This window comes from Euprymna scolopes, chromosome 20 (genome assembly GCF_053919585.1).
Source record: "Euprymna scolopes isolate OS-2025 chromosome 20, ASM5391958v1, whole genome shotgun sequence".
NCBI lineage: Eukaryota > Metazoa > Mollusca > Cephalopoda > Sepiida > Sepiolidae > Euprymna > Euprymna scolopes.
Genome location: NC_136501.1, coordinates 90,300,757 through 90,315,658, shown reverse-complemented (window position 1 = coordinate 90,315,658; position 14,902 = coordinate 90,300,757). Strand labels below are relative to the sequence as shown.

The 14,902-nt window shown below is 29.0% G+C and overlaps 1 protein-coding gene across 1 annotated transcript in view; it reads right to left on the bottom strand.

Moving 5' to 3' along the window:
• LOC145241627 (uncharacterized) overlaps nt 1-14,902 on the bottom strand; it is a 377,797-nt gene that overhangs the window by 185,274 nt on the left and 177,621 nt on the right. The window contains exon 19 of the mRNA XM_080104710.1: nt 10,945-10,987. Within this exon, the coding sequence (XP_079960836.1) occupies nt 10,945-10,987 (43 nt within the window). The remainder of the gene's footprint in view (nt 1-10,944; nt 10,988-14,902) is intronic.

Below are 14,902 nucleotides of genomic sequence, written 5' to 3'. Positions count from 1 at the left end.
AGGCAAACCCGTCCTCTACAAGCATCAGGTACATTAAAAATTTTCTTAAATGTGCTGATGGCACTAAACTATTCAGGTCATCCATAACAGAGAATTATATGATATAATCACATTAAGACACAAAAGTTAAGTGACATTGAGTCTAGTCAGTATCAGTTGGGTGATTCTCTGGTACTAGGCGTTTACAAGTATATGGGTGTGGCGACCTGTATACACATCAAAATACCTGTGAAACACTATACAACCGGGCTACTCTTCAGTCGATTACAGCATAGTCGTTTTCAAGTCCAATATAAGCCAATTCATGCTGAGCCGTCTTCTTAAATAATCCAAATTCTGACCCGTTACAACCGTGATTACTAATCCTCACAATATAGTCTCCCCTTCCACTTGAGAAACTTATTAATACTTATCCTCAAGTGGCCTTTGGGCCTTTATAAGTGGTATCATGACTTCTAAAATTCCATAATATGGCATAATCGCGTTGACACACCAGTTCATGTTAGATCACTAAAGTTAAGCAATGTTGAGCCTGGGCAGAATCAGATGAGCAGGATCAGATTATTTGGAAATACCAGGTGCTGAATGTGGGAAGATGTAAACACCTTCCTGCAAGAACTTCAAATCCTCATGCTGTTATCTCTCCTAATCAGAATATACATGTGATTGGCGACCACTTGTGATTTAATATTCCCTGGAAACTTCCTTAACTAGTAAATTCGTTTTTTTTTTTCTTCACAACAAAGAATGATACGAAATTACTATAGCTAGACCTAAAATTGAATTTACTTGTCGAATGAGTCGCAAGTGCCATACGATCCTGAAAAAGGCAAAACGCACGCACTATGAGCACAACAAGTCATCACTCATCGATTACATGTCACCATCTAGTCCGGAAGTGGGTGATCATTTTACATTAAATTTATATGCGAAAGTAATCCCCACTCTCAAATCTAAAATATTGCCCCCCCCCATTTTTTTTTTTAGATTTCTTTTAAACGTCATTTATAGTGAATACATACGGCATAATCACGTTGACAAACCGGTTCCCGTCAGATCACCGAAGTTAAGCAACATTGAGCCAGGTCATTACTAAAATGGGTGACCAATTTGGGAATTCCAAGCTCTGTATGAAGGAGGATGTCAACACCTCCCTTCAAGAGTTGCAAAAACCTGACGTCGTCATCTCCCCTAATGGCAATATACATGCGACTGGCGACCGCTTGTGAATTTCATAATCCCATGAAACTTTATCCTTGGGAGGAAGCCAGTTAAACCCGAATAGGGTTAGTGCCAACCTACATATATATAGTGAATGGTCAGTTTTTGAAAGAGATTTAAGAAGAAAAGGGATCTTTAGAGGAGCAGAACTGACAATCTTAAATGTAGCGAAAAATGTGTCAGAAACTGCAGAAAAAGCTGAACAAAATATTAAATGTTTTAAAGAGATCGATAGCAAATAAAGGCAAGAAAATTTGTAAAGTTGGTTCGTTCTATCGCGCTAAACACTTTCTCACACATGAGACTATTTTCTATTTTTACAAATCTACTATCAGACCATATATGGTATGTATTGTTTGCCATATTTGGGTTGGTCAGTCTCTGTCCCATCTTGATAAGGTGCAGAAACGTATCTGTAATTTAACTGACCCCACCGTTATTTTATGCAACCTCTCTCTGGTAGACATAATGTTACTAGTCTCAGTCTTTTTTTTTATAAATACTATCATGGCATGTATTTTCCATTTAAAAACAGTGTAAGGTGCAAAAAAAAAAGCAACAAAAATGCCTGAACTAATGCACCTGTCATATAAGTAGAGATTGGTGTAACATAGTGCATATAAGCGCGTGGAAAAATATCAGCAGCAGCAAAGGATGGCTGGCTTGTGAAGAAATTAGCAGCAGCAGTAGCTGAAAAAAGCGGATATGCAAATTAAGAAGTGTGTGCAAGAAAAAGAAAAAAAGAGAGAAAAATACGTCATATACTCGAGAAAGAAACAAAGTCAACGTCGAAGAGAATGGACGCGTAGAGTCGAGGAGGAGAATGGGTCAGCTTGGCCTGGCATGCGGTCGGAAGAAAGAGAAACGGTTGTTATACTAAAATGGACAAGTGGCAGCAAGAGACTTTTTAAGCTGTGTCGAGAAAGGAGAGCAACGGTAATAAATGCTTGTGTTAAAAAAAAAAAATGCCGACCCGGATTTTTATTTATTCATTTCCTTTATTTGTATGTAACTGCAACGTTACATTGGCAAACCTGAATTACTATGGAAAAAAGAAGGTTAAGGGTTATCCTTATTGAGCAGTCAAACTTTTGCATGGTTATGAAATAATTGGAGGAATTCTTTTTTTTATTCGTTATTGTTTTTTATTCATTATTGTTGTAATCAAACGTGGCGTCATAGTTCGAAGCCATTTTACTTTGTGTTAAACTAGAATTACATAAAAAGTGTTATAGTGCCTGTATGCTAAAACATTGGAACAGAACATCGGAGGAGAGAGTAAACATATAAATTTGAAAAATAAATTAACTCTATTAACTTAAATATAAATTTGAAAAAAATAAATTAACTCTAAAACAATTGTGAAAAACCTTGGTGTGTCATTTTATTTTCATTGGCTAAAACACTATGTGGCTCTTCTACACTATCAGAACGAAATTTTGTAGTCGATAAATGGAGTTTTCAGATAAAAAAAAAAAGTTGTTTTCTACTATTTTTTTTTTTTTGTTAATTCTAATAAATTACAATGTTAGCTTCCAAATTATGCAGTCGAAATTACCTGAATATTACTGAATTATTAAACAAAAACTTTAAGCGTGTTAGCAGGTGAAAAATTGTTTTAATCGAAACGGAAAATTACCTCCCTTTTTGAACTATCCTGTGTCTTACATAAGCAAATACGATCGTTTTCTTCAAATTCTATTTTCTTTAATAAATAATTTTCTACCTCATTGATTTTCGTAATTTTTGGATATAATCACCTTAAAAATACGAGGAATACGTAGATACCATTATTTTTATGTGAAATTCAGTTTTACGAATTCTTAAATTTCGTTCTGATAGTGTAGAAGCGCCCCTTATTTACCCCCCTCTCTATCTATCTCTCAAACATACTCACACGCACACGCACGCACACATGTGTGTGGAGAGATGAAAAAGAAACAAACCAAATTTTATACTCATAAACGTTTCGTCTTTATGTAAAGACATCCATGGAATGATTAATTTGAAGAAAATAAAATACCAGTACAATAATTGAAGATATTCTTGTTATCTTTCAAGTATTTACTAATATTTCATTTTCTTCAAATTAATCACCCAGAGGAAGTCTTGAAATAAAGACGAAATGTTAACAAAAATATACTTTGTTTTGTTCCTTTTTCCTCTCTCCATCACGTCGGAATATCATTTCCATAATTGTAATCACACACACACACACACACACACACACACACACACACACACACACACACACACACACACACACACACACACACACACACACACACACACTCGCTGTTTGTGAACACTATAAAAGCGGTGGGCGAATGTTTATTTATATGGACATTTATTGAGGTCATTTACGAGTACTGCTCCCATGAGTCGGTGGGTAGAACTGCCGACCATCAACACGATAGTTGTAGGTTAAATCCCCGACTAGGGAAAGGTGCTAGTTTAGCCACACTGATGAGTTATGATACAACAAAGCATTACTGTACGTGGATAACTATATATATGTGGGTGGATAGGTGTGCGCACTATATCAAGACAATTTATTTTTCTTCTTTATTTCATGATTCATTTTAAGCCTATGCGTTGGGTGATTTTTTTTACTATTGAGTCATGAGTTATCAAAACCAAAAGCCATTCAAGGATAAGTGTTAATAGAATGGAAATGATTGCCAGCTATAAGATGAGGAAACTATGTAAGCACTACGATTGATCAATGATATAAGCTGATTATCATTATGAGAGTGATTATTAACAAGAATTTCTTAACATTGGATTTGAAGACGACCGAGTTGTAATCAGCAGGAAAACAGCTCCACGGTAATGTGTTCCACAAATGAAAATATCTTGCAAATGGAAATTCTGATCAATGCTGGCACATGGAGGGTGAAAGGAAAGTCTTTTTTCGATGTAGCAACAACACGAACTCCTGCGATGACTGTCTTACAAGAGGAACCAAAAAGTGGAGCTCAGTCGAGCATCTGCATTGTAATAACGATAGAATAAAAAGAAACTAAAATATTTTGCATATGGTTTGATTTTAAAATATTAAATAAACATGTTGTTGTTGTCGATGATGATGGTGATGATTTTTTTTTCTTACTCACTAGGAGTATTTACAAAAGACATTATCAGTGATCGCTCACTTACAATGACAAGAGTGACAATAACTTTTCCCAGATTTCAACCATTGTCTACCTCTTTCAATAACCATTTCAAGTAATTTTGTGTTATCGCAACAGCTGTTTACACTTGATTTCTCACTATCAATTAACATTGGTTTCCTTTAGAATTTGATGGACAATAATTCTCTACAAGGTCCTAGTACTCTCTGTATCCTTCTAGTGGAGGTCTGGTTGGTGCTCTTTCTCTTCATTCTTTCCATCCTCCTTGAGACTTCATAATGATAACCTTACTTTGATGACGATTGATTTAATATTTTGTTTCAAGTCATAGCATAATTTCTGACAGAATTGTGGATGTCAATTATTTTATAAAAAATCGTATAGTAGTCGAGCATAGTCGAGGGCGATCTAAAGGTTCCCTTTTCATTAACTACCAAATCTGGGTGCAGGAAAAGGGCGCCGATCGTTACTCAGGATCACTCCACTTATTCTTGATTTTTACCTTATAATACTGAGTGTTTAGTAAGTAATGCTTGTTTGAGTTTTTGGCATGACCCGATCTAGGATTGAACCCTAGTCTCCTGGCTCCAAGTAATTTTTTCAAACTCTTTAGATCAAGTGGCTACATGCCTTGTCTATAAATCGCTCTATACAAGGCCTGAAGCCACTTGATGCAAAGAGTTTTTTTTTTTAATTACTATTTGATGTAACCAAGTTCCAAAAGTTGCCAAGGATAGGTGTTAGATTAAATAGATTCTGACCTAGAAAACTGCAATTCTTCCCTCTTTGTCAGAAACATCACTCATGAAAAATGAGGATTAAAGAACAAAATAAGGAAAGCAAGATTTACGAGGCTGGCGAAAGTAAACCCAAGATCCACTTTCTATTCTCCTTAAATTTTAACGTGGGGTCAGGTTAGTAAGAAACCACTGAGACTCAAATCAGAAATAAATGTCGATCATATTTTCTCCGCTCTTTTCCCTTACATCTTCATAATTTTCATCCCTACTCCATTTTTTTTAACTGAAAAACTGATGTGTTCCTCTAATCGATCTGCTTCGAAAATATGATATTGTTTTTGTTATTGTTTTTGTTTTTTATTTGTTTTTTATTTGTTTTGCTTAGTTATTGGTGGCATTTTCACAAAAATGAAAAAATACGTGTAACTTACAAGAAATTTAACTTTTCCAACTGAAAAAACCGATGCGTTCCTCTAATCGATCTGCTTTGAAAATATAACTTGAACTTGAAAATCTGTACAGAATTTCGAATAGAATCTGTTATTTAATCAGGCGGGTAGATTGTTCTCGTTCCATCAGCGATGATGAAGTATATGTCTTAAGCAAATTTGAATTATATTCTTAGAAGTTTGTTAAAACTGATTACCACTTAGCACTTTATCCGTTGTACCACCAGGTCTATGTAGACAATTCTAGTATGAGGTTTTGGAGCCTTAAATCTATTATTGTTTTAGAGTCTAACTATTTATTACGATATATATATGTATATATATATATATATATATATATATATATATATATATACATACATATATATATATATATATATACATACATACATATATATATATATATATATATATATATATATATATATATATATATATCGTAAATTGAATTCATTAAAAATAAAATAGTGACGTACAAGCAGGCTTGAACACGTGATCATTCAATCAGTAGTTGAATGCTCTACTACTGAGCTATATTTCCAGATATCAACAAATCTGTTTATTTCTAAAAAGAAATTATTATTTGATATTTTATTATCTCCCTTGCCGGTGCAACCTAAAATATTCCCCTGTAAAAATTATTTTTCTATCTATAAGAAAGAAAGACTAATTTTAGGATTTTCGATACTTATCGGATGAATTTCTGTAAAAAACATATCTAAGAACACTGCCAGACATATAAATTACCTTTGTGTGAAATTTACAAAAGAAAGACGTTGTGAGTCTGTCTCTGCTTTATCGTTATTTTCATGGCAAGTGCTCGTCTGAGCTCTAATCTATGGTCCCCCCTCGCAAAACATTCACGAAAAACACTTGGCAAGCTGAAACCACTATCAATAATTTCCCCCACTCTTTATCTGTGCTTAAACCTAAATGTAGATTCCATGAACAAAGCTTCTTTCTTAGAACTGCACACCTGTGGAACTCTATTTCGTTTTCCTGCTTTCCAACTGACTACAATATGGTTGTCTTCAAGTCCAATGTGAACAAATTCCCTTAAGTAATCCCCTTTACTCAATTTCCACTACTAACGATTACTACGACATGTTCCCTTTCACCACTGTACACTCATTAACCCTTATCCTTGAGTAGCCTCCGGGCCTTTATAAGTGGTGACTCCTTTGTAAAAAAAAAAAAAAAAAAAAAAAAAGGCTCAGCTATTTCGGAACATATAAGGAAGGAACTAGGAATAGGAATAAAAATGCGATTCGACACCTTTATTTTTTTTTAAGTGCAAATGAAATGCATTTATTCGTGGTTCTTCCAAAACAACGCATTTCATTATCTTGCAAAAGCTTTTCGGACACACATGTACTTTTAAAACACTTTCTCCTTGCTACCTACTTCAAATCGTATTTATAAGTCATTACAGTCGTATTTTTTTATTTGATTGTGCGCTTGTGTGCGTGTGTGCGCACGCTAGGCTACAATTCCTCTTATTTTACATTAAATACATCTTTGATGTTATTAATAAATATTTTGCTTATGCACTTATATTACCATGCTATCTTTAGAATTATATTTAAAAGTTATTACAGTCGTGTTTGTTTGTGTGTGTGTGTGTATGTGTGTGTGTGTGTGTTTGTGTGCGTGTGCGCGCGCGCGTGTGTGTGTGCGTGCGAACACTACAAATCAAATACTTGCGTTAACCAGAATAAGCCACAACAAAGCGTAGCCGGGTACAACTAGTTTGGAATTACGCTCTCATCTTGGATGTTGTTCTCACAATGTTTCGGCCGGTGTAACCTTCGCCCTTTTTCACGTCTATCTTCCCCATACAACCTTTGCTTCTCCTCCGAACATATGGTGTATTTTTCACTCCTTTTCTTGTGAGGCAAGCTCGCGCACACTTGCTAATTTGCATGCATGCTTTAACGACTGCTGTTGCTAGTATTTTCGCTAACCAACTATCCTTCAACATCCGCTGCTGATATTTTTCTCACACGTGCCCATACACACTGTTACATTAACTAAGGTTTATACAAAAGTGAAACAGACAAGCAAACAGACTAACAGAAACATAATATAGATAACGAGATACTGGAACAGTGAATTGATGAAAACCAATAGGTCAAACAAGCTGGAACAAAGGAAGCAGGGAATAAATCAGTACTGAGAAATATCGAGGAAGAGAGTTTGAACATGATTGGATACTCCCACTAACTGGATACAGGGGAGGGGAATGGCACCTCCTCTCTATCTATACTCTCGGTATCTTGACTGCTTGTCTAGCAATCATTTGGCAATCTTTTTATTAAGATCAAATTCTGATGTAACCAAGAATTGGCACGTTCTGATGGCTATTCGCTGAGGTTAAAATTAGTTTTATACCTTATGTAAAAGACAGCAGTTTGTAAGCAAATACAAGTTTAAGCAGGTGGAATGGTATTATCTGGATGAAACATGATCGCTGTTCTCAATTTCACGTTTGGCAGAAAAGAGAAAAAGGTAAACCAAGTAGTGGGCAGGAGTGGGAGCTGCTGTTTATTTTGCCAGTACAAACGAAACAAACTGTTGCCTGTGCTGGTCTAAAGGCAGTTTTCCACTTCCACGTAGGTGGAATCTTGTTCTTCGAAAAATGCCACTTGATACTCTAGAAGCCACCATTTTACAACTCTTGGAGAAATGCCTAATTTGCCCAGCAGCATGGAGAAAAAGAGAAAAAGAGGAGGATACATTTTCTTTTCTTTCCTATATAGAAAACTGCAGTGTTTATAACTTACAGCCAGCTTTATACCTAACTAGGCTGACTGTCTCCCTCTTTTTCTAACTCTTCACTGCAGAAAATCACATCTGTATACCTAACCCTTACCTACACCACAAATAGATAAGAGAAATTTAATAGTTTCTTAGTTTTGGGGCTGCATTCTTGCTGCCTGTCTTGTATACCTTTTCTCCGTGAGCAGTCAGACTATTCCTTCTTAAAGAGGATGATTATTCCTTCTTTCTCTCACCTGCCCAAGCATACCAAGAGTTTGGCGCTAGTGATATTTATGGCGGCGGCGAAGGGGTGGGGGTCGCCCGGCAAAGTACTGCCAACCACCAAGAGGCAAAGGGAAGCAGATACCCAACAGATCCACATTAACATGAACACCACATCTACTAAAAATAAATGCTTCTCTTCTTCACATAGGAAAAAAAAAAAAAATCTCAAATTTAGTTTTATCAGTATCCACATAATTTTAGGATTTCTCACAAATTAAAAATCGCATTCGTTGTTCTTTTCGGAGGAGGAAAAAAATGTTAACAACTTCAACCAATTTAAAATCATTTTATCAAAGTTAACAAACATTTATTTGGTTTAAATTTCTACAAAATAGACCTTCGTAATTTAGTGGGGGAGGCTCTTTTCTCTTCCCTGCAACCTCTTTTCCACAGAAGGGACGTCGTGAGCCTGTCTTGGTTTTATCGTTTATCTTCCACGGCAAGTGCTCGTCTGAGCTCCAGTCTCTGGTCCCCCCCCCTCGCCAATCTTTCTCAAAAAACACCCGTCTAGCTGAAACCACTGTCATTAACTTTCTCCGCTCTTTAACTGTGCTTAAATCAAAATGTAGATTCCATGAACAATGCTTCCTTCTTAGAACTGCACGCCTGTGGAACTCTCTTCCGTTTGCCTGCTTCCCAGCTGACGACAACTTGGTTGTCTTCAAGTCCAACATAAACAAATTCTTGATGAATCGCCCCCTTAAGTAATCCAATCTACCAAATTTCCATTAATAACGACTATTACGGTATTATACCATTGATTACTATATACTCAATAACCCCTATCCTCGAGTGGCCTCAGGACCTTGATAAGGTGACTCTTATGTAAAAAAAAAAAAAAAAAAAAAAAACCTAGCCGGTGATTATGAATCTTTTGGTAAATTTAAAAGGTGAAAATGCTCTGAGCCTGCTCTCGGCTTGCCAAGCGAGCAGGACATCCGGTGAAACTTCCTGATATTTGCATATTGATTTAAAAAAGGGAATTGTTGTGCTGTGTTAATTGTTTATCAAGTTTTGTGATTACAGCAGTATCACAAATTGGTTTTAGAATTTTTTTTCAGCAATTAATTTTAACAAAGACATTTTTTTTATCAAGTGATTTTTATTTACAAAAACAACAAAACTTTTGTCTTGAAAGATGTTGTATTATAATCAATCAAATCTCGTAATGCCTAAGATTTATTTTTTATATATAGGTATCTCATTTGCATATCATATTACAGACCTCTTATCAATACATTGTCCCATAAATAGGACACCAAATAATTTCATTTTAAAATCTATAAGATAACATATAATAGTACTGCTTACTGCATAATTAACCTGAAGAAAGGATAAAATTCATCAACTTTTCTCCTGAAAGGAGCTGTAGCAAAAAAAAAAAAAAAAAAAAAAGCGAAAACAAGCTTGGCAACATCACGGCCGATAAATGATGTCAAATGTGATTTGAAAGGTCATGTAATTACTAAGCAGAATAAACAATGGCAATGTCAAAATGAGTCTTGCAATAGTATGCCACTAACTTATTACCAAAAGTGAAATGTAACTCTTTGTGTGAAACGCTTTGCTCCTTACTATAATGTGCAAATTTTATTTTGGATTTTTTTCAACTCCTGATTTCGAAAATACACCCCCATTTTTTTTTTTTTGCTTTTTTTAAAAATTTCATTTTCACCCCAAACAAGGCATAGTGCCACTTTTATGTAGGGGCTACTATCGAGGCCATAAGTTGCAGGGATACTATGTAGCGAGTTTAGCAGCAAGATGTCTGTTCACATTACACTTGAACTTCTGCATGTCAGTACAGTCGGTGAAGCAGAAAGCCAAAAAGGAGTTCCAAAGTCTAGCAGTTCTGGGGAAGAAACTATTAGAGTAGAAGGCTTTCTTACATCTATGAATCTCTACTGTGTAGGGGTGGGATTTTGCTGATTGTCGGGTTTGTCGAGGGTATTTACGTCGAGGTGGTACAAGAGCTCGTAGTTCGTTGGAGCATCCACCATTAAAATAATTGCAGAACAGGCAGAGGGATGTAACAGATTAGATGACAGTTCATGACCTATCAGAATGGCGACTCTCTTTTGAACCCTGTCCAGGAGCGAGAGACTAGTAGTAACGTTCTATTTATAGGCGTGTCAATATTTCGTTTTCTTAAAACAAAATAAATAACTTTTTTCTTTTTAATTTGCGTATTCTAACCCATTCTTAGTCGTTACACAAAATTTGCACTCAACAGTAGAAAGAAAAAATTGGATGATTTCGGACCTAATGAGTTAATTAACTATTAGTTGTCGTTGTTGCATCAATTTTAACATTTGTTTTTTAAAACGTAGATCAAAGTAATGAGATGAGGGTTACCTTTCAGTATTCAGATCATCTTTCTTCCTACGATGACGGACCTCTGGTAAAATACAAGACAGAAAATTATTATATTTCGTGAAGAAAATATTAAAACAAACATTTTTCAATTCAATCAAGTCAAATAAACATTTTATGGAAAAGGTTTATGACAAATGCATTGACAATAAAAATTCATTATTTTTTTATTTGGATTATTTCGGCTACTATTCTTATGTTTCTGGATTTTTTTTTTTAGATGAGGATCGATGATTCATATTATTTGGATTACTGTTCTTATCGCGGATGTTATTTTCACAGTGTTTCTGTCGTAGTGGTTAAGGTCCTTGGTAAAATTTAGATGTAAGCTAAACTCTTTTGGAAATTGAAGGTTCAATCCTCAGTGCGGGCGACACTCCAAAAAAATATAATTGCGAATGACTTAGGATTTCTATCAAGTCATGAATAATGGAACGAAAGTATGCTACTCCTCCTGTGAATTAAAAAAAGGATTCCATTTGAAATTCCATGCAGATTCCCGAGTTCGACAGAAAGATTCTCTGAGTTCAACAAGCAACACCTGAAGAAGGTCGAAGATTACATTGTGAAAATAGCACTCAAGATGAGAAGAGCAGTCCAAATAATCCAAATAATAAAAAAAAATTCTCACTTTAGTTGTTATTCTCACAACGTTTCGGCCGTTGTAACCTATGACCTTCTTTATGTGCATCTTGTAAAATTTGGAAACCTTTAGGTCGTGTAGGTTTTAAAGTTTAAAAAGATGCACCTGAAGTAGGTCGGAGGTTACATCGGTCGAAAAGTTGTGAGAATATCACTTAAGATGAGAATAGTAACCCGAATAATTCAAATAGTCTAAAAAATATCAAATCCTCATCTAAAAAATTACGAAACACAAAACTAAGAAACTTCATAAATTACACAAAATCTTATTTTAGTTTATTATTATATTAAAACTATTTTAGTTTATTATTAATTAAAATTATTTTAGTTTATTATTATATTAAAATTATTTTAGTTTATTATTATATTAAAATTAGTTTCTTTTATTATTATCATTATTATATTAAAATTAGTTTCTTTTATTATTAATTTAAATTATTTTAGTTTATTATTATGTTAAAATTATTTTAGTTTATTATTATATTAAAATTATTTTAGTTTATTATTAATTAAAATTATTTTAGTTTATTATTATATTAAAATTATTTTAGTTTATTATTATATTAAAATTATTTTAGTTTATTATTATATTAAAATTATTTTAGTTTATTATTATATTAAAATTATTTTCTTTTATTATTATCATTATTATATTAAAATTATTTCAGTTTATTATTATATTTAACTTATTTTAGTTTATTATTATATTAAAATTATTTTCGTTTATTATTATATTAAAATTATTTTAGTTTATTATTATATTAAAATTATTTTCTTTTATTATTATCAGTATTATATAAAAATTATTTTAGTTTATTATTATATTAAATTATTTTAGTTTATTATCATATTAAAATTATTTTATTTTATTATTATATTAAAATTATTTTAGTTTATTATTATATTAAAATTATTTTAGTTAATTATTATATTAAAATTATTTTAGTTTATTATTATATTAAATTATTTTAGTTTATTATTATATTAAATTATTTTAGTTTATTATTATATTAAATTATTTTAGTTTATTATTATCATTATTAAATTAAAATTATTTTAGTTTATTATTATATTAAAATTATTTTAGTTTATTATTATATTAAAATTATTTTAGTTTATTATTATATTAAAATTATTTTAGTTTATTATTATATTAAATTATTTTAGTTTATTATTATATTAAAATTATTTTAGTTTATTATTATATTAAAATTATTTTAGTTTATTATTATATTAAAATTATTTTAGTTTATTATTAATTAAAATTATTTTATTTCATTATTATATTTAAATTATTTTAGTTTATTATTATATTAAAATTATTTTAGTTTATTATTATATTAAAACTATTTTAGTTTATTATTATATTAAAATTATTTTAGTTTATTATTATATTTAAATTATTTTATTTTATTATTATATTAAAATTATTTTAGTTTATTATTATATTAAAATTATTTTAGTTTATTATTATATTAAAATTATTTTAGTTTATTATTATATTAAATTATTTTAGTTTATTATTATATTAAAATTATTTTAGTTTATTATTATATTAAAATTATTTTAGTTTTTTATTATATTTAAATTATTTTAGTTTATTATTATATTAAAATTATTTTATTTTATTATTAAATTAAAATTATTTTAGTTTATTATTATATTAAAATTATTTTAGTTTATTATTATATTAAAATTATTTCAGTTCATTATTAAATTAAAATTATTTTAGTTTATTATTATATTAAAATTATTTTAGTTTATTATTATATTAAAATTATTTTAGTTTATTATTATATTAAAATTATTTTAGTTTATTATTATATTTAAATTATTTTAGTTTATTATTATATTTAAATTATTTTATTCTATTATTATATTAAAATTATTTTAGTTTATTATTATATTAAACATATTTTAGTTTATTATGATATTAAAATTATTTTAGTTTATTATTATATTAAAATTATTTTAGTTTATTATTATATTAAAATTATTTTAGTTTGTTATTATATTAAAATTATTTTAGTTTATTATTATATTAAAATTATTTTAGTTTATTATTATATTAAAATTATTTTAGTTTATTATTATATTAAAATTATTTTAGTTTATTATTATATTAAAATTATTTCAGTCCATTATTAAATTAAAATTATTTTAGTTTATTATTATATTAAAATTATTTTATTTTATTATTATATTAAAATTATTTAAGTTTATTATTATATTAAAATTATTTTAGTTTATTATTAAATTAAAAATATTTTAGTTTACTATTATATTTAAATTATTTTATTTTATTATTATATTAAAATTATTTTAGTTTATTATTATATTAAAATTATTTTAGTTTATTATTATATTAAAATTATTTTAGTTTATTATTATATTAAAATTATTTTAGTTTATTATTATATTAAAATTATTTTAGTTTATTATTATATTAAAATTATTTTAGTTTATTATTAATTAAAATTATTTTATTTTATTATTATATTAAAATTATTTTAGTTTATTATTATATTAAAATTATTTTAGTTTATTATTATATTAAAATTATTTTAGTTTATTATTATATTAAAATTATTTCAGTTTATTATTATATTAAAATTATTTTAGTTTATTATTATATTAAATTATTTTCTTTTATTATTATCATTATTAAATTAAAATTATTTTAGTTTACTTTTAATTAAAATTATTTTAGTTTATTATTATATTAAAATTATTTTAGTTTATTATTATATTAAAATTATTTCAGTTTATTATTATATTAAAATTATTTTAGTTTATTATTACATTAAATTATTTTCTTTTATTATTATCATTATTAAATTAAAATTATTTTAGTTTATTATTATATTAAAATTATTTTAGTTTATTATTATATTAAAATTATTTTAGTTTATTATTATATTAAAATTATTTTCTTTTATTATTATCATTATTATATTAAAATTATTTTAGTTTATTATTATATTAAAATTATTTTAGTTTATTTTTATATTAAAATCATTTTAGTTTATGATTATATTAAAATTATTTTCTTTTATTATTATATTAAAATAATTTTAGTTTATTATTATAATTATTATATTAAAATTATTTTAGTTTATTATTATATTAAAATTATTTTAGTTTATCATTATATTAAAATTATTTAAGTTTATTTTTATATTAAAATCATTTTAGTTTATGATTATATTAAAATTATTTTCTTTTATTATTATATTAAAATAATTTTAGTTTATTATTATAATTATTATATTAAAATTATTTTAGTTTATTATTATAT